This window comes from Amphichorda felina (genome assembly GCF_050947745.1).
Source record: "Amphichorda felina strain 45539 chromosome Unknown scaffold_3, whole genome shotgun sequence".
NCBI lineage: Eukaryota > Fungi > Ascomycota > Sordariomycetes > Hypocreales > Bionectriaceae > Amphichorda > Amphichorda felina.
Window position 1 is genome coordinate 189,000 of NW_028145047.1, and position 18,495 is coordinate 207,494.

Genomic DNA, 18,495 nt, shown 5'->3' on the forward strand with positions numbered 1-18,495 from the left:
AGCCTTGGCTCTCGAGTGCCGCTCGGTATTTGACAGGTTGACAGGTCAATGCTGGCCGTCTCCTTTGCTGGCCTTGACCGCCGTTCATGTCGAAATCTGCCGTCGGGAACGGATGCCCGCATTGGTAAAGAGTACGGATGACTTTGGTTGAGTCCTCGGGTGGGTTCCCCAAGGCCATACAGAGTATTGGCGCTGGGAGCTCAAACACCCAAAGTCCGTGGTGAAACACGACTGCGACCACACAATTGACAGCCGTCCCAGCTCCCACCACTGCATCCGTACCCGTCCAGATATAAAAGTATGTACGGCCATTGGAGAGGTCGCACCGAGTTCCGAGTCCATGGGGGGTTGCTGTCAGCTGTCAGCTGTCAGCCGGGCAATATTAAACCAACAACCAACCAACCAGCCGGCCGGGCCCCAAGCCGTGGTCAAGCCATCATACTGACAGGCAAAAGCCGGGGACCACTGCCGAACAAAAAAAAAGAAATTTACCATCGCGCTGTCGTGCAGCCTGATTCCTGGATCCAATGTGACAGATGCCTTCAGCCACCACGTCTGTCCATGTGATGCTTGTTTTGACCCTGGACTGAATTCACCCATGGCTGTTGAAATGTGACAGAGCCCATGCTCCGTTCAGAAAACTCGAATCCAATTCCACATGTGGGAAACGCACCCCCTCCAAGGGGCTTTGACCAAAGGGATGACACTGGGCAGACGGTCTACCCACTGCGGGCATGTCCGTCCCACTCCGGATTGAGCTCCCGACGAGCTACAACAGCCGGAGCTCCGCCCGATCTATCGTGAGCAAATGGATAAGAACAATCAGTCGACCAGGATGCCCATAGCTTCACTCGACATATCCGTACTCGCATGATTACTCGTACAACGGGAATTGTTGCACTCCAAGGCCCAAATGTGGCGGCCGGTGCTAGTACGTATCGCCGACCACGCAGTCCTATTACCTAGTTTGTATCTCAAGTCCGCGCCAAGTGACTTGTCATATTCATTTCCACAGACGCGCTGGAAATTGAATTTATCATTCCAATGCCCATTTCCTATGTACAACTGCGCTCCGATGATATTATTTGATAATACGTACGGATACCTTCTGCATATATGTATGTAGTAATAGTAGCATATACAGAGCCACGACAGGGGCGACAAGACTGCCGGTCCAATACTATAAATTTGCCCTGCAAAGGTGGATATGATCTAATAATCCACGAGCCAAGCTTCGAATCTGGATACGAGACTTATTCGCGCCATGGGACCAGCAGCTTGGAGCAGGGATGTGCATGGGGGGAACATGGCTGGTGTCAGGTGGAGATGGGCGTTTCATCAAGGCGTATTGAGGATGCACGGGCTCGCGCCGGCAGTACATGCCATTTGCAGTGGCGGTGGATACTACTAATACTAGTATCCAACTCTTGGAAGAGATTGAGACCCCAAGCGTCATCATTGATATTAAGCAAAGCTTGTTTCATTCCATTGTACGTACCGTTGAATATAAACCTGTTCGTCGTCAGTTGCGAGGCCCATGAAATATGCCATCAAATAAAGTCGCCAAGGCCCTTGACCCGGAGGCCAGCGTCGTCTTGGCTTCAAGTTAACCCCCCACCCACAGTGGATGATAATGACAAGATGGGGGGGGGGGCCGGTCTGTTGGAACCAGGCATGAGACAGTGAGTGACCAGAAGGCCGACTCCCCGGGCGCCCCTCAAAGAACTACTGCGATGAACCTGAACACCACCGTCTTTAAAATAAAAGAGGTCTCTAAAGTAGAAAGATTCTTTCCAAGGAAGTCATGGCGTATAATGCTGAATCTTCCATCACAGAAGATTATTGCTGGGTGTCCACACAAGATTCATCAATCGCTTCCGTGAAAACCTGTCCTATATTTATATTTACCCATGTACAAACAGCAAAATGGAGCAACGTTGGGAAATGCTTTAAAAGAACCCGTAATCGACAGATTCTTGGCATTGGCTTCTCATTATTGGAAGCGGTTAGAGGTAGCAACTAGGACTTGGAAGCCGGAACACTAAAATGTGGCCAATGAATCCGAGATAGGTACTGTGTGAGACATCCTAGGCGTTTCCAATCACCCTATATATGAACCGGCGCTCTAGGATTTATACAACACTGTCCTAGAGAGTCTGTGCGAGTGTAAGCCATCATGGGACAACGAGCAAACTATCCTCACACCGGTCGGTGTTGCCAGGACGGGAGGGATGGACTGCTTGCGATGATAGTGAAAAGTGAACATTGTCGCTTTACACATATCTCATTCCATAGTATCCTTACCTAAGGTGATGGCAAAGGCTACTAGATCCGAAATCCCACAGCATGACATACCGAGTAGACCCCAAAGCAGTGAGAGCGGCATATTGATACAAAGCACTAAGCACCAAGTAGTATTCAGACAAGAATAGCAAGAACTGGTCAACATTCAAGTACTAGGCGCCCCGACCAGACTCGCATACTTGAGAGAATTCAGCGTCGCGGCGTACTGCTCCGCCGCAGGCGACACCGTGACAATGACGGTCGAGTCCCCCTTGCCCGTACGCACAAAGTGCTCCCGCAGCACCATAGTCAGCGTCGACGACCGGAAGGGGATCCTCTTCTGGCCCTGCGACCAGGCCCTCATCACCTCCTTCAGCGCCAGCAGGTCCGTGTTGATCTGCCGACCCTCCTGGCGCTCCTGGGGGGACTGTCTTGTGCCTTGCGCCCTGTTGCTGCCACCCCCGTTGCCCTCGTAGTACTCGGCGCCCGCGAGATCCATAAACACCATTTTGGCACCCAGGCACGGCTCTATACTCGACCTGAGGATATCCGCAATCTTCTCCTCCGCGGCAGCGACCCGGGCCTCGTATTCAGCCTGCTCCGCCTCGACCGCGTCCACGCGCGCCTGGTCTCTCTCGTAGTCCGGATTGGGCACCCACTTCCCATCCGCGCCCTGGACAACCCCCCTCATGTCCTCCTCCACCCTGACGTCGATGGCGCGCTTCCCCACGGGCACCAGCTCCGACTGGCGGTCATACAGCGCCAGCCGCGCCTCCACCAGCGGCCGGCTGACGACCTCGAGCTCCAGCACGGCGTGCGTCCGGGAGCTCTGGTCGTGCACCGTCGACGTGCCCGTCGCGCGCCGCGCGAGCGCCCGGACCAGCTCGCGCCGCAGCGAGTCGAGGTCCCAGCACGCGCGCTGGACGATGGGCCGCACGCGCACCTTGCCGTCCTGCAGCGTCTCCGTCTCGCCGCGGACGTGGACTTTCCCGTCGGGGCCCTCCCGGATGTGGCACTGCGTGCGGTTGTTGAGGAGGTCGAAGGCTGCCTTCTTGCGCAGCTCGAAGAGGCTGAGGCCGATGCCCATCTCGTTGGCCCCGGCCACACCCGGCTGGTCGTTGAGGCGACGCAGGGCGTTGAACAGCTCGTTTGCCGCGGCGAGGCAGAGACCCAGCTCCTGGGCGTCCTGGTAGTCGTAGCCCAGGATGGTGTGCGTCTTGCCGCTGCCGGAGTGGCCGTAGGCAAAGAAGCTGCAGCTGTCGCCGGCGAGCATGCGGGGGATGGCGGGGGCCACGACGGCGTCGTACACGGTGCGGTTGTTGTCTTCGGGGTTGAAGATGGCGTTGAATGCTGGGGGGCTTGTCCATGGGCGGTCTTGGCTGGGCGGCTGGTGCCTGAGGGAGATGGAGTGTAGGGACTGAGAACCGGGGAGTGTGGTGCGGTGGATTTCTCCGCGTTGGGCCTCTGACTGGGAGAGCGGCCGCCATCGGGCAAAGACGTTGACAGAGTCCATTCTGGCGAGATGAATGTGTGCTGGGAGGATAGGAGGATGAAGAGGATACAGGGCGGGGGGTTTGATCTCGGGAATAAGGTGTGACCTGGTGGGAACTCACAGCAAGCAGAACCTATCAACGATGATGCAACGACCCCATGGCATACGTCGGAAGCCGAGGATAGGCTATATATAATAAGGCAGCGGTGGAGATTTAGAGGCTTGTTTTGCTGCCTGGACCGCTGATAATACTTGGAATCGCCCAGGCAGAAGAATAGACTAGCCGGATCACGCCCCAGCCGTCTCCACAATCCCCGATCTATAGAATGCAGGCCTCGTAGACTTCCAAAGGCGGTAATGCCTTTTGTACTTGGGGTACCCAGATCTTCAGATCCTCCAGGCTTGCTTTCATGGCCACCAAGACGGCATCTATGTATATAGGACATGATCAATGATCAGAGTCAGGAGAGTACAAATCGCCCATGAGCAGTCCGCTCTTGGACGCGGTGACATCCCTTCTCACCCAACGCACCTCTTCATGCTCTGCTGCCCCAACCCTCGCCACCTCCTCCACCAACCGCCACTCCTCCCCCATCTCCCCATCCAGCTCCAGGTAGCGCAACACGATCCCACGACCGCCATCCTCAAACACAAACTCCCGCCTCCACAGCCGCCGCCACTGCTCCCCCGCCGTGCCCCCCGCCAGCGCATTCATCCGCTCCACGTCGCGGTTCCTCCGCGCCAGCACGTACAGCGACCGCGTGTCCCACAGCCCGTCCTGGCCCCCGTAGCCGCGCAGCATCCGCACGGCCTCGTCGCGCGTCGCGGCGTCGCGGCAGAAGAGCGCCACGCTGAGCAGGTGCCACGCCAGGCTCCCCTGAAGGGACAGCTGGTGCGCCGGGTTCGTGGTGGTGGTGGTGGTGGTGGTCACCCCGCCGGACTCTCCCCTGGCGGCGGTGCGCAGGGCGGTGGCTGCCAGGGATAGGTATTCGCGGAACAGGGGCGTCTGCGCGGCGAGTGTGTCTGCGTCGAGGAATCGTGTCGGGTCCTCGATGGCGTAGCTGGCCAGGTACTGCAGGCGGAGGTGGACGGCGCGGAGGTATGCTGGTGATGTGACGCCGTACATGGTGGTGATGTTGTTGAAGAGGGGGAGAAAGGCGGCATCCAGCGCCTGCATCTCCTTGCGCGAGTCGGCGCAGAAGGCTTGGATGCGAGGGTTGCCGAGGAGCGTGAGGAAGAAACCGTCGATGGAATCATTGTCCTTCGAGTCACCTGTACTGGAGTCTTGCATTGACTCTGCCACGATGGCTATCATCTTGGTGTGGCGACGGCGACCGGCGGCCCAGTGGCCTTCGAATTCGTCGAGACTATTGAAAACAGTAGGGATCTGGGCCATGGTCGCAACGGGGCGAGGCAGCCGGCTCAGTCGCAGCATAAACGACTCCATGGTGCATCTCTGTCTCCGGAGCTGCCTAGCAAGGTGAGGAAGAGACGGGCCCTGGCCCATCCTGCCACGGAGGATCGTCCGGACCTGCGTCGCCAGGTGTGCAAAGATATCTGCCACGGCCACGAAGAGGGGATTCCGACTGGACACATGGTCGTCTTCAGCCAGGAGGGCGAGCAGCAGCGTCAGGCCGTGGTTGACGTGGTCCAGCGCGGCCCGCCCGTCGCCTCGGAGGCTCTCGAACAAGAGCAGCAGCAGCGACAGGAAGAGTGCATCCTCCGGCGAGGCGCTCTGACGCTGGAGCTGTATCGAGCGGCAGTAGTAGGCCACAGCGTGCAGGTAGTGAGCACCGTGCTCACCCTTCGGAGAAGCCGGGGCCGGCGCCGGCGCCGGCGCGGCACGCAGGGATCGGCTCCCGGACCGGCCGTGCCACGTGCTCAGAGCGCCGATGGCCACGGCCGCAGAGCGGAGCACGTCGTTGGACCGGGCTAGCTGCGGCAGCGTCACGCGCCAGAGGTCGTTGCCGGATGAGGCGTTGATCCAGGGCCCCTGTGCCAGGGCGACAAACTCGTCAAAGTAGAGCAGCGCCGAGTCGTCCCGGAAGTCGACCGAGTCTGGGTTGATCTGTCGCTGCAGCTGCAGGGAGGCCTGCCTCGGCGGCGGCTGGGGCTTGAACTCCCTGGAGTCCCAGCAGATCTGCACAGGGACCGCAGAGACATTCTTGGATGGTTTCCTGGGGGCGTAGCCCTGGCAGTGTCCCCGGGCGCGGAGGCAATTGGTGCAGTGCGGCTTGGTCTCGTCACATTTGACGTGGCGCTTCTTGCACGTAATGCATCCTGTGCGGACTTTGACTACGCTGGCACGCTCGCGCTTGGGTTTGCTGCAGGGCGAGGAGGAGGCGGTCTGCTGTGCAGAGTCCATCCCAGTCTAGAGATGCATCGGTCTTTTCTTTCTGGTCTTGGCCCGATATTCTCCTCCTCGAGAAACGCAAACGGCCATGGGCGGTGCCAGATCAAACGCCAGAGCGCGAGAAAATTCCCGGTCGGATGTCGACAGAATGTTGACGTTAGTCATGCAATTCGTGGTGGGCCATGCATTTGCCAAGATCTACGGGGTTAAACAGGAAATAGGACCATCATTCATAGTCGAGTACGGATAGACCATCAGCATTCCTCAATTCATAATTGAGTTCCAGTTTTACTGCCTGGGAACGGGACACGGGCCGACCGGGGCTTGGAATATATTGAATGCTGTTCATGGACATATGGCATCCTATATCAACTCATTTGGGGCAGATTCATGATTTGCAGTCAGTTGAAGATAGGGGCAATGGTATCAACCTTCGCCCCACCTCATATACTGTAGGCTATAGGACATTCTCTTTATTAAAACCAGCTGGCATCCACCAGAATACCATTCCTATTCTTACCCAAGCATTGAAATCTAGGGCTGCTGCACATCCATCATAGCATGGAGATTGGCCTCTAAAAGTCTCCTAACGGTCTGCCGACCCTCGAGAAACCCGCGGGTACAGCAATGGCTATGATGTGCCCCCCAAGTTGGCATGGATTTGGGGAGAGAACGATGGAGTATACTAGGATTCCTGGAAGCCCAAGTCTTGGCAACTAATAACTGTTTAGGAACAGAGCTGACGGGATATGTAGGGTCTCCGAACCAGTGCAAGAAGCAAAATAACAATAATAATATGATCCTTCCTTTTCGTAAGCCCGCCTATTAATATACTACGCATAATACATCTTTACCTCTGCAGGTCCTTGCTGACATGAGTACGGGCGTAGACAGCCTCGCCAACGCCCTTGATCAATTCACAATAACTTTTGGCTACATGACAAAACTACGCCCCATACAATCCATTCTATGATATTTGACATAAGCCCCATGGTATCACGTTTCATCGTACCAACGGTGAAGGTCATCAAGACGCCCTCGTCGCCAACGTCTGACCCGGGCCTCTCAGCCTTTTGCCCCTGCACCGCATTTCCATCTAGACTCTTTCCCTCAAAGAGACACGATGCAAAGGCCAACCCACAATCCCCAGCGACGACGCCGCCATCAGCGATCCCACAAAAATAACCAGCCCCTCAAACCGACCCAGCCCATACCCCGACGTCACCTGCCCAGCCATCAGCCGCGCCGACATGGGCCCCGCGACGATGCTCCCCACGCCCTTGCCAAACGCCATGAGGCTGTACACGGGCTGCGGGTCCCCCCCGGACAGCATCGACCCGAACCGCGGCCAGAAGACGACGTACGCGCCCGCGGACCACCCGTACGCCACGGCGAAGACGACCAGCAAGCCCAGCGAGCGCGCGGGGCCCCACAGTGCAAAGGCCGCGGCCGCGGGCAGCGACGTCGACGCGAACACGAGGGGGTGGCGGACTGCTCCCGACCCAACACACTTTCTCCCGCTTTATTATCCGTGCGAACAGACTAGATGATACTGATTGAAACTTTGCAACTCCTTAATAATAGCCACAGGTATGTCCTCAGTGGCCCACTCGGGCACCCTTCGTGTCTGGTGCCACGTAATAGACAACTCACCATAGCTGGTTCCCACCAATGAGTTCCCATTCCATAATTCAAACTAACTCGAGACATGCAGATGCTCCCGCGTCCCCACGACTTGTGCACGATCAGATTACACCTTCAAAGCACCACAGGCCAATGACATGGATGGCGTGTCACAGGAACCATCCCCAGTCGGCATTAGCGGGGCCGCCGGCTCACTCTGCCCGGCCCCGCATCGGCCCTTGGCTTGCCGGATCCGCTGATCCCCTTCGGGAGGTCACCCTGCTAGTAGGTACTTCTGTTTCCCCTCTAGGTCGTCCAACTCAGACTTCTCCCGCAGATCTCCCTAATCTACGCGTCGTCGATCGAAACTCTAGCCTATCTTGAGGCCTAGAGGGATCCTCGCAAATGCTATGCTAAGCCCGACTGCGTCAAAGGCCCCCCCTGTGACCTTATCGACTACGTAATCCACCTTGGATCCCGAAGGGATAGCCTTGCTCAGCAAAAGAAAACATTACCCATGCCCATCAGGATCCCCAGAAAGCCTGTCTACACAGTCTACATGTCTCGGATTAACACACCAGCCAAATATCAGCCGGTAGAAGATGCTTTGACAATCCTAGTACGTCAATAGCTACTACGACGTACTAGGCCACAGGTCACCCGCACTCATCTCCTGCCCTCATAAGCAACCGCCATAATGCAACCCCAATAGTTAGCACGGATGCATCCCATCCAGATGACACCCATTAGTCAGGAATTGGTAGCCTCGTATCCTGAATCCCCTAGGGGTCCAATGGAACCATGCACGTAGCAGCGTGTTTATATACAGAGTGCTACCGATCAAAAAAAAAATGAGCTCCCGGTTTGCCCCATCACCGGTCCGACCATCACATCCATCACAGCTACATCCCAAACCGCTACACCCTCACCATGGCCATGGACGCAGACGCGCCCCCCAAGAACTCCTCGTGGATCGACGCAGAACACATGTTTGGCCCATCCTCCATACCTCTGCACTATGTCGTCACCGCACTCCTCGCCCTCGTGCTCCTCTACTCGTTCCGCGGCCCCAAGAACAAGGTCCACATGGTGAACCCGAAGCGACTCTTTGAGCTCACCACGGCGCGGGCCAAGAAGGACTATGTCGTCCACGGCCACAGGATGCTCCAGGACTGGTTCGGCGCCAACCCCTCCCAGCCGGTGCGCTTCAACGCCGACTTTGACGAGCTGGTTGTGCTGCCCCCGAGCATGGCCGACGAGATCCGCAACGACCCGCGACTGAGCTTTGGCCACTGGAGCGCCAAAGTAAGTTGGCAAACCCTGGGAGCGCTGTCAACGAGGGCCCCCACGTAAATAATAAAACAAAATAAAATACGTCCTTGCTGACCGCAATCTATTATCATCCAGAGCTTCCACAGCCATATCCCCGGCTTCGACGGCTTCCGGGAAACAAGCAACGAATCCGGCTTTGTTCAGGCAGTCATCGTGAAGGATCTGACAAAGCATCTGGGTAAGTGACCCTGAGCCCTCAAAAGTCTCCAACCAATTTGGCTAACACTGGAGTACGCAGAAAAGGTCATAGAGCCTCTGGCCAAGGAGGCAGCCACGGTGATCCCAGAGGCACTGAGTGATAGTCCCGGTAGGCAGCAGCCCTTGACAGTAGACCCGAGGAGGTTGGGTTGATGGAGGCTTACCGTGGGCGATACCAGAATGGCATGCCGTGCCGCTCAGGGACACCCTGTTCAGGGTGATTGCACGCGTCTCGTGCCGCGTGTTCCTGGGGGAGGAGCTGTGCCGCAACGAGGACTGGCTCCGTATCACGCGCGACTACACCGTCTACGCCCTGCAGGCGGCCGAGAAACTCCGCCTGTGGCCCGCCGCCACGCGCCCCTTTGTTCATTGGTTCCTCCCGTCGTGCCGCAAGATCCGCGGCCAGATCGCCCAGGCGCGCGCCATCATCAACCCGGTGCTGGAGGAGCGGCGCCAGCTCAAGGCCCGCCTGCGCGCAGAGGGCAAGCCCGCCGAGGTGCAGCAGGACGCCATCGAGTGGTTCGAGCAGGAGGCCAGGGGGTCCAAGTACGACCCTGTCAGCGCGCAGCTGCTGCTGGCCGCGGCGTCCATCCACACCACGGCGGATCTTGTGTGTGAGGTCATGACGCACCTGGCGCAGAACCCGGAGATCATGGGGCCGCTGCGCAGGGAGATGGTCGAGTGTCTGCAGCAGCATGGCTGGACCAAGGCGGCGCTGTATAACATGAAGCTGCTGGACAGCGTCATCAAGGAGAGTCAGCGGGTGAAGCCCATAGGGAGTGGTAAGATGACCCCGAGATTTCTCATGAGTTATACTATCTCTCTCTCTCTCCCATGAGCACAAGTTTCACTAACAATCTACCTCCCCAGTTGCCATGCGCCGGGTCGCCCTCGCAGACGTTGAGCTCTCCAACGGGCTGCGCATCCCCAAGGGCGGCACCCTCGCCGTGTCCTCCCACAGCATGTGGGATCCGGCCGTCTACGAAAAGGCAGACGAGTGGGACGGCTACCGCTTCTTCAACATGCGACACGAGAACCCATCGGCCGGCCAGCTCGTCACCACGAGCCCCGAGCACCTGGGCTTCGGCCACGGGAACCACGCCTGTCCCGGGCGCTTCTATGCCACCATCCACATGAAGGTCTCGCTCGTCTACCTGCTGCTGCGGTACGACTGGGAGCTGCCCCGGGGGGTCGTCCCCAAGCGGCACGTGCATGGATTCAGTCTGCGCACGGATCCCTTGTTGAAGATGGAGGTCAGGAGGCGAAAGGAGGAGATGGAGATTTGAGTGGGCGTCTTTCCTGTCGCAGTTCTAACCGAGTTACTTTCTCATGATTGAATGGACATTCGGAGTACGTATCGGGGAACGTCTTTTTTCGTATTCATCATTCCACTACCCAACTCGCGTCCGTCCCATCTCATACTGTATATATATATATATATATTTCAGATCCCAACGAATCAGGTGTTTCTATCGAATAGCGAGTCAAGCCATGACGTCGCCCAGAGTCGAATAAAATGCAGGTCGAATCCCGACCTGCCCAAAAGAAGATAAGACTTGGGTATACGAGTGCACCGTCCGCGAGAGGTTGATTTCTAATATTCTGTAAAAGGAAAACCCAAACATCATTTCGACGCCGACAGACATGGGTGTTGCAACGATAGGCGGAAGAACCTGTCTTGTATAGGAGTCAGCGGCCGGTAAACCCCACACAGAAGAGAACACCAAGACTCACCACACTGGACACCACTCTTTAGTTGCCAACTGTCTCGAGCACACCCCTGGCCGCATTCTTAACCGAGTGCAGATCCCTCCTCGCCTTCCAGCAGCTCTGCCCGGGCCTCTCACACCATGCCTCGGCCTCGGCATCCGCATTGGCCTCAGCGTCACGCTTCCAGCAGGACTGGCCGGGCCTCTCACACCAGGCCTCGGCGTCGCGCTTGGCAAACTCCGGGTCGAACGACGACGACTGCCTGTCAAAGTCCTTGTCGTCCTGGTCGGCCCCGACGATGTTGAGCACCGCCTCGGCCGCGCGCTTGGCCTTCCAGCACGACTGGCCTGGCCGCTCGCACCACCGCTTGTCCTCGGCGTTGCGCTTCCAGCAGGACTGGCCAGGCCTCTCACACCAGGCGTCGGGGTTGGCATCGCGCTTCTGAACGGATTCGGCGTCCGTGTCCGTGTCCGTGTCCGGCTCAAAGTGATTCTCCAGCTCGAGACCATTGTAGAACTCCTGCGGATTGAACTCCGACAGCGACACCATGTGGGCGAGCTCGTTGAGGGCGCGCTTGGCCTTGAAGGCGGCTCCCCCGGGGAGGTTGCTCAAGTCGCCCTCCTCGGAGCGGGCTTCGAGGCCGCCGGAGGTGTCGATGCTCTCGAAGAGGGCCTCGGCCGCGCGCTTGATCTTCCAGCAGGACTGGCCGGGTCGCTCGCACCAGGCGTTGGCGGCGGCGTCGCGCTTCGCCTTCCAGCAGGACTGGCCGGGGCGCTCGCACCAGGCCTCAGGGCTGGCTTCAGCTTCAGCTTCGGGGGCAGCCTCGGGGGCGGCATCTGCGTTGCGCTTGGCCTTCCAGCAGGATTGTCCAGGGCGTTCGCACCATGCTTCAGCGTCGGCAGCGGGGGCAGCGATGACAGCAGTGGCCAGGACGGCCAGGGTGGCGAGAGTGAGCTTCATGATGGGCGTCGAGTTCAAAGGAAAGGAGAACAGTTTTCCCTTGAATTGTGCTTTTTCGGTCGAGGTCTACTCGTCGTGGTCTTCTCTGGGAGAAATGATTGACGTCGAGGCCGTGAATCCTCTTGAGGTGCTGAGGCGAGGTGCAGAGAGATAGCTCCTATGCAGCAGACGAGACCAAAGGTTTTATAATAAAAGGTGAGGATAGTAATGAGGAAATTTCTTGCGATATTCGAATGGCCTGGAATGGGGTGTGGCTCACTCCTGTTGTTCTATTCAGAAGCCTCTCTCAATAGACGCCTCCTTTTTGAGGTTCTCGCCCTCAGCTCACCACCACACCTAAACCTAAGCTCAGATCTGAATCGTATGCGCTAGCTCAGAGGAATGCCCAAAGCAAGGTATCCAGCCTATCCTGTTGGTTGTCAATGGACGAACCATTCCCAAAGTATCACCTCGCAACTTCGTCACACCCTAGAAGCACACATGTGATGTAAATGTTTGCTTGAAGACCAGACTAGCAAGTGAGAACTGACGACAGAAAAAGTGGAAAAGAGACATAGCCGGAATAGAGTTCTTATTCGTCTCCGCATATGCATGCTCGTTAATCTGTTAGACTCGGGGCGTGGTTTTGGTAGTGCGGTTCTCTTCGAGGAGTCTTATTGAGGCCCTATTGACCACCCAAAGAGGTAACGTCAATGCGCATCGCCCAATCCGATGGGAGCAATGAACCTCGTTTCATGATTCCAGGCTCAACTGGTAACGAACACACGGTCCGTTTATTGAGCCTTCCCCATCCATCTCCCCGTGCTTCAATTCCCACGTGGCTCCTGCGTCGAGTTTGGCTGCCTCTGCACTCCGCACCCTTGGGCCCATGCAGCCAGGGGCCTCCACTGCGCCTATTTTAACTGGATTACACTTGAGCCCTGGCGTGGCGAGGGATTGCTTGGAGACCCCAGCTTGACCACGGGGGCATGAGAGATTCCAAGCTTTTACCACCATGCGCCGCCATGTTAACGGACACCAAGTCACTGTTAAGTCCAGACATCCCCTCAGTCTGTTAACCCGATGCTTTCCACAACTTTCCAAAGCCTTTGGGCTTGGGTGTTAAAAACTCTCCTCCATGTGCAGGATAGGCCTAGGCTAGAGGCTCAGCAAGGTGTTGAACGCAATGAGACGACCCCCTACTAACTCCATCCAAGAGGGCTAGATGTAGGCGGCTGCAGCTGGTTTAAGAAGATGGGAGGGGATCTAACCACAAGGGGATCACTATTGATGATAGAGTAAATATACCATTGGTTTGTATCCTACACTACTTTAGATCTTGTGACCTTTTGTTTGTTGTTGGTCCTAAGCCGCTTTTATTACTCACCACCACTCTAATGAGCGCAATCCTAACCCTGCCTAGTAAACAAATTTTGAACTAATTACAATCTGTGCTCTTAACGTGGACTCTAGTTCCTTTTAGGAATATGACTGTTCCTGGAGAGGATAGAGGTGTGACGAGATACGCGTAGAATGGAAGCCCTATAGGGTAGTTTCGCCCATCGCCCTCTGTCAGCGTACGCAGGTGGGTTGGGCGACTTGTGGGGCTCCGTATTTACGCACACCATCCGTCTCCCATATTGAACCCAGCGATGCGGCGAGAATCACATCAGGGATGTTGCCAACTTGCTATTCTGAATGGAGGAGTGATATTCCATTGTGGGGGGATTCGGAGCTGGAACGGAGGCGAAGACCCACTGTGGGGCCGTCCAGCACCGTTTCGACCATCTGGCGGCCCGAACCACGTGGTTTGTCGCAGAGTGCGCCGTTGCGACTGGTCTTCCAGTTTCGGATGTCTCATCTGGTGTAGCAACCACCAGAACTGGACACCCGATATCCTTCCATCCGACCTCGACCGTCGCAGCGTCAAGAACTGGGGAAGAACTGGAGAAGAACTGACCCCTGCCCTGATTTAACGAGGCGGGGAATGCTGGATATGTCCATATCCGGGGAAACCCCGTTAAGGTGCCTCCATGCAGAAACTCGCAGGTTTCAAAACGGAACCACTTGGACCGAATGGATAAATTAGTTCTCTTGGCGAACGTCGCCTTGTCAGCAACACCAACCGCCGCCGCAAACCCCCCGAGCGAGCCGTCAACAAGGATTCACCACCGAACATGGCCGACAGCGGCAGCTCCTCGCCCCCGGCCCTGAGCGCCCCGGGCAGCAGCACCACCACCAAGAAGCGGAAGCGGCCCGGCAGGGACCACCACCAGCAGCAGCCCGCCCCGGCCGCCCCCGTGGCCCGGCCGGGAGGCCCCCACACGCGCACGCTGGCTGCCTGCGACGCCTGCCGGGTCAGCAAGACGCGCTGCGATGCGGCCCGTCCCGTGTGTGCCAAGTGTCTCAAGCGAGGCCGCGAATGCGTCTATCCCGACAAGGACCCGTCATCCATGTGAGTACGAGTAGTAGTCCGTCGTGTGAGCGCTGGGTAGTCTACTGTGCTGTGCTGTGCTGTGCTGTGCTTTGCTGTGCTGTGATGGTCTTTGTGAGAGGCAGAGCTGATTGGCTTTTTCTACGTAGCTTCGAGGTCTGGGGGTCCAAGATCCTCAGCGCGATTGAGAGCCAGGGCCGGCTCCTGTCGGACATGGCCCAGACCACGCGGGAGGCTTGCCAGCAGCAGCAGTCGCCCCGGCCATCCCACTCGTCTGCCCTGGATCACGATGACCCGGATTCCATGTCTAGGAAAGACGTCCCCTGGACTCCCATCACGGGCTCGGACAAGATCCTGGACTGGGCCGTCTTCCCGCCGGACAAGCCTGTGCGCACACTGCCGGCCTCTGTCTACACGGTCAAGCCCAACCCCTATGCCTTTGGTATGTGCGGAGCATGGCCTGCTGGCAGTTCATGCATGTCTAGGAAACGCGCTGACCATCTAGAATCATTGAATCCTTCACTAATACGCATGCTCGAGCTGCGAGACATCTTCATGGCCCAGATCGAGCCCAAGTGCCCGCTGATTGACGTCGAGCAGCTCAACGCCTACATCTCCAACATTGCCGAGGACGGCTTTGGCTGGTCCGCCTCGTCGTGCATGGTGCTCCTCGTCCTGGCCATGGCTGCTATCTGGGGCCAGTACCCCAACGACGAGCGGCGGCTGGTCGTCTCCAGCAGCTCCAGTGCCCGTGAGCCGTACACGCTGGCGATTCCCGAGCACCGCATCAAGGAGTCCTCCATCTACTTCGCCATGGCCCAGCGGCGCCTGTCGGCGGCGTCGCTCGACGACTCGCTGCTCGGTGTGCTGTGCCACTACTTATTTGGGTAAGTGGTGGTTGGACCATCTATCTGGATGAGACATGTCTAAGATATAGACTTTAGGACATACTTTCAATACATCTTCGAGCCTATGCAGGCGTGGAAGATGTTTCGCATGTCGTCTATGCTATGGGAGACGTACAATCTCAAGCACGCGCATGGCGACACGGAGAGATCGAAGGAGGAAGAAGGTTTGTTCCCTCGACAATCTCCATGACATGGTGGCCTTTCTAACGTCCCTCTTCTCAAGGCCTCGAGGCACGACTATACTGGACATGCCTCAAATCAGAATGGTCAGCCTACATGTAGTTTCCCCCGGGAGTTCCCCCCCACTGACACCACGACAGCGAAATGCGCTACGAGATCCCCGATCTCCCGCCGTGTACGCTTCAAGAGTCCAACTTCCCCTTCTCGGTGCCCAGCTTCCCGATGAGCGACGGCGTCAAGCACGGCACCGAGCACATGCTGCAGTACCACTCACCCACCAGCATGGCGTCCTCCACCACGCCCGCCTCGCACTACTACTTCCTCGCCGAGATCTCCCTGCGGCGCCTCCTCAACCGCGCCCGCCACGCCGCCACCACCCTCTCGCCCACCATCGACTCCTACACGGCCGCTCAGCTCGCTGACACGATGCACCAGCTCGAGGACCAGCTCCAGCAGTGGCTCGACTGCCTGCCCCCCGCCCTGCGCTTCCACATCCCCCCGGACTCGTGGCCGCCCCCCGACGAGCCCGAGCTCGTCAAGCTCATGCGCGAGCGCTACGTCGAGGTGCGCGAGCTGCTGTACCGCGTCTTCCTGTACGTGTGCCTGCACGGCGGCACGCGCCTCACGCACACCCAGGCCAAGCTGTACGGGGCCAAGGCGTCGGCGGGCCTGCGCCTCAGCGTGTACCGCGTGCAGACCGAGAGGCCCTTCTTCCGCCACGCGGGGTCGTGGATCGCCTGTCGCGTGCGGTTCAACCAGGCGCTGTGCCTGACGGCGGCGGCGAGGGGCAGGGAGCTCGGGATCGAGTCGGCCGCGTATATCGTCGTGCCGCCCACGTGGAGGGAGTGTGTGGGGATGGTGAGGGATCGGCTGGAGACGTGGAGTGACCAGGGAGGGGGCGTGGAGAACCTGGCTGTGTTGTTGAATTGGCTGATGAAGCAGCACATATCATGAGGGCGAGATTGTTGTTGTTAGCAGTCAGTCACTGGTGGGCTGGCGATGTGAGATCTGTGTATATCAGAGCGATTTGAGTTTCAGGCAAGTTACCATTATAACGGCCATCCCAACTAGCAAAGCTGTCCATGTCCCTTAACCCCTGTGATTATTACACCCACCCACACTAGCAAAGTCATCCCTCCCCCAAACCCTTGTCGATGCAGCAATTCCTCCATGTGTCACCATTCCACGATTCCCAAATACTAAGCCAGCCCAGATGATGCCCAGGCAGGTCTATTGCGAGACTTGGTGCACCCAGAGATACACGGCATGCAGAACCCAGCCACCTCGAGCTTCCTTTCGACGCCCCAGTAGTTGGGGCACTCCTGAGTGGGTGTGATGGCGCTGCCGTATTTTCGCTTGCGCCGCTCGCATGCGAATGATTCGTATCGTTCGCCGTCTGCGCCGTCCAACTTGTGTCGGTAGGCCCCGGCGTGGTAGTACCGGGGCGCATTCTTGACGACGCAGTCATTCCCTAGGGAACAGGGGCAGAGCCGAACCCAGGTGACGAAATTGCACATGTCGGGCGTTGGATGGTATGCTGACGAGGATGAGTTAGTTGGTAGCCAGGATTGGGACTTGGGGCTGTGGTTGAGGTGAGTGGTTCGAATGCCGAGGCCTTGATGCTGAACTGAAGCGAGGGATGGCGACATATTTATGCCTCTTAGAGTGCTGTGAATAGGAACAACCTAAACGACCCGGCATTGGAGTGTGTATCAAGATCCCCACGGGACCAGGCAGTATTACGTTCTGTGGAACAGGCAAGGAAACCATTACGCTCTAGAACTTTGTACTTTCCCTGGTAAATGTAAATTAAAATGGTCAATGTACTACTAGGACAGGTTACATATAGCTATCATGGGACATGGAGGGTGGAAAACCTTACTGAAACTAGAGCCTTTCCAAAGTAAGCAGTGACGAGGCAACTTGAGAAACCTCGGCGGGGGGAACAAAGGCACAGAAGTGCTGTCATGCCGTGTTGTAAGAAAACGTTGTACGTTTAAGTAGAGAGTGGTACTTGTATACAAAATCTAAAGAAAGTTTCGATGAGAGCATCCTTACTTATGCTCCAGCCCCCACGGTAGAGCGTAGCGAAGTAATCGAGATATATTGGGAAACACCCCCGAATCACGCCGACTTGGCCGGCCGTTGTCATGGAGCCTACGAGTCCCAGGGTGGTCGTCGTGACGAAGCAAGAGTATGCAACATTCAGAACTGTATTTCCTTCTGTGAAAATTGACTGTTGTCCAGCCATTTTCACCACATTCTCATAGTTTGCTGAGTTCCGCGCGCCGGGGCGGCTAAGTGTTCGAGCATTCTGGACTATCCATCTGCAGCGCTGTCTTGCTCTCAGCAGCTTTTTGGGGTTCTCCTCATTGGTATCTTTGCCTACGTATGCCTAGATGGGGAAAAACAAATTACACCTGTAGTTGCACCTGTAGTGATGGGCGATGCGGCAGCTAATCCTATGTCTTGTACTCCGTAGCGTGTTGTCAATCAGTACTACTGGAAGCGACATGGAGATGATATTTGCGGCCCCACGAAAATCCCTCTATTGCTCATCCTAACCATCCTATTCGAGCCTTGTTCTAGGTTACGTTCTTGTTCTGTGTTCCATTCTTGTTCTGTGTTCCATTCTTGTTCCATGTCCCATTCTTGTTCCATGTCCCAGTGTTGTTCCGTGTTCCATTCTTGTCCTGTGTTCCATTCTTGTCCTGTGTTCCATTCTTGTCCTGTGTTCCATTCTTGTCCTGTGTTCCATTCTTGTCCTGTATTCTATTCTTGTTCTGTGTTCCATGTGCTGTTGTTCTGGCCTATATCAATGGCAGGCCGCTTGACACACTTTCCAACTGAAAGGCCAATGATATCTGTGTCAGCTTCTAGAGAAAGACGAGAGATCCCATGACTACTCTTGCGCATCCATATGTGCCAACGTATCTTCATATCTGCAAAAGTGCAGGTCGCATCAATTTCGGTACGTTGTGTCGCCTGGAGAGTTTGACCTACGCCGGCAGCAGGTGGCATTTCAAACAAGTCGACATTACTT

At 56.9% G+C, this 18,495-nt stretch overlaps 5 protein-coding genes across 5 annotated transcripts; 2 read left to right on the top strand and 3 right to left on the bottom strand.

The window, feature by feature from the left end:
- Positions 1–2,449: 2,449 nt before the first annotated feature.
- Positions 2,450–3,796, bottom strand: ACO1O0_002747 (uncharacterized protein; the record flags this gene model as incomplete). Its single annotated transcript, XM_083192211.1, has 1 exon — positions 2,450–3,796. The coding sequence occupies one exon, from the start codon at positions 3,794–3,796 to the stop codon at positions 2,450–2,452; it is 1,347 nt and encodes a 448-aa protein (XP_083051268.1).
- A 427-nt stretch (positions 3,797–4,223) lies between these two features.
- ACO1O0_002748 (Zn(II)2Cys6 transcription factor domain-containing protein) lies at positions 4,224–6,140 on the bottom strand (the record flags this gene model as incomplete). The annotated part of the gene is made up of 1 exon (XM_083192212.1): positions 4,224–6,140. One exon carries the CDS (start codon positions 6,138–6,140, stop codon positions 4,224–4,226), a length of 1,917 nt encoding a protein of 638 aa, XP_083051269.1.
- A 2,541-nt stretch (positions 6,141–8,681) lies between these two features.
- ACO1O0_002749 (cytochrome P450) lies at positions 8,682–10,567 on the top strand (the record flags this gene model as incomplete). The annotated part of the gene is made up of 5 exons (XM_083192213.1): positions 8,682–9,056; positions 9,159–9,261; positions 9,322–9,390; positions 9,461–10,063; positions 10,152–10,567. The coding sequence occupies 5 exons, from the start codon at positions 8,682–8,684 to the stop codon at positions 10,565–10,567; spliced, it is 1,566 nt and encodes a 521-aa protein (XP_083051270.1).
- A 466-nt stretch (positions 10,568–11,033) lies between these two features.
- ACO1O0_002750 (pheromone precursor protein 1) lies at positions 11,034–11,951 on the bottom strand (the record flags this gene model as incomplete). Its single annotated transcript, XM_083192214.1, has 1 exon — positions 11,034–11,951. The coding sequence occupies one exon, from the start codon at positions 11,949–11,951 to the stop codon at positions 11,034–11,036; it is 918 nt and encodes a 305-aa protein (XP_083051271.1).
- A 2,156-nt stretch (positions 11,952–14,107) lies between these two features.
- ACO1O0_002751 (uncharacterized protein) lies at positions 14,108–16,406 on the top strand (the record flags this gene model as incomplete). The annotated part of the gene is made up of 5 exons (XM_083192215.1): positions 14,108–14,385; positions 14,514–14,806; positions 14,870–15,251; positions 15,309–15,436; positions 15,640–16,406. The coding sequence occupies 5 exons, from the start codon at positions 14,108–14,110 to the stop codon at positions 16,404–16,406; spliced, it is 1,848 nt and encodes a 615-aa protein (XP_083051272.1).
- Between the last annotated feature and the right edge of the window lie 2,089 nt (positions 16,407–18,495).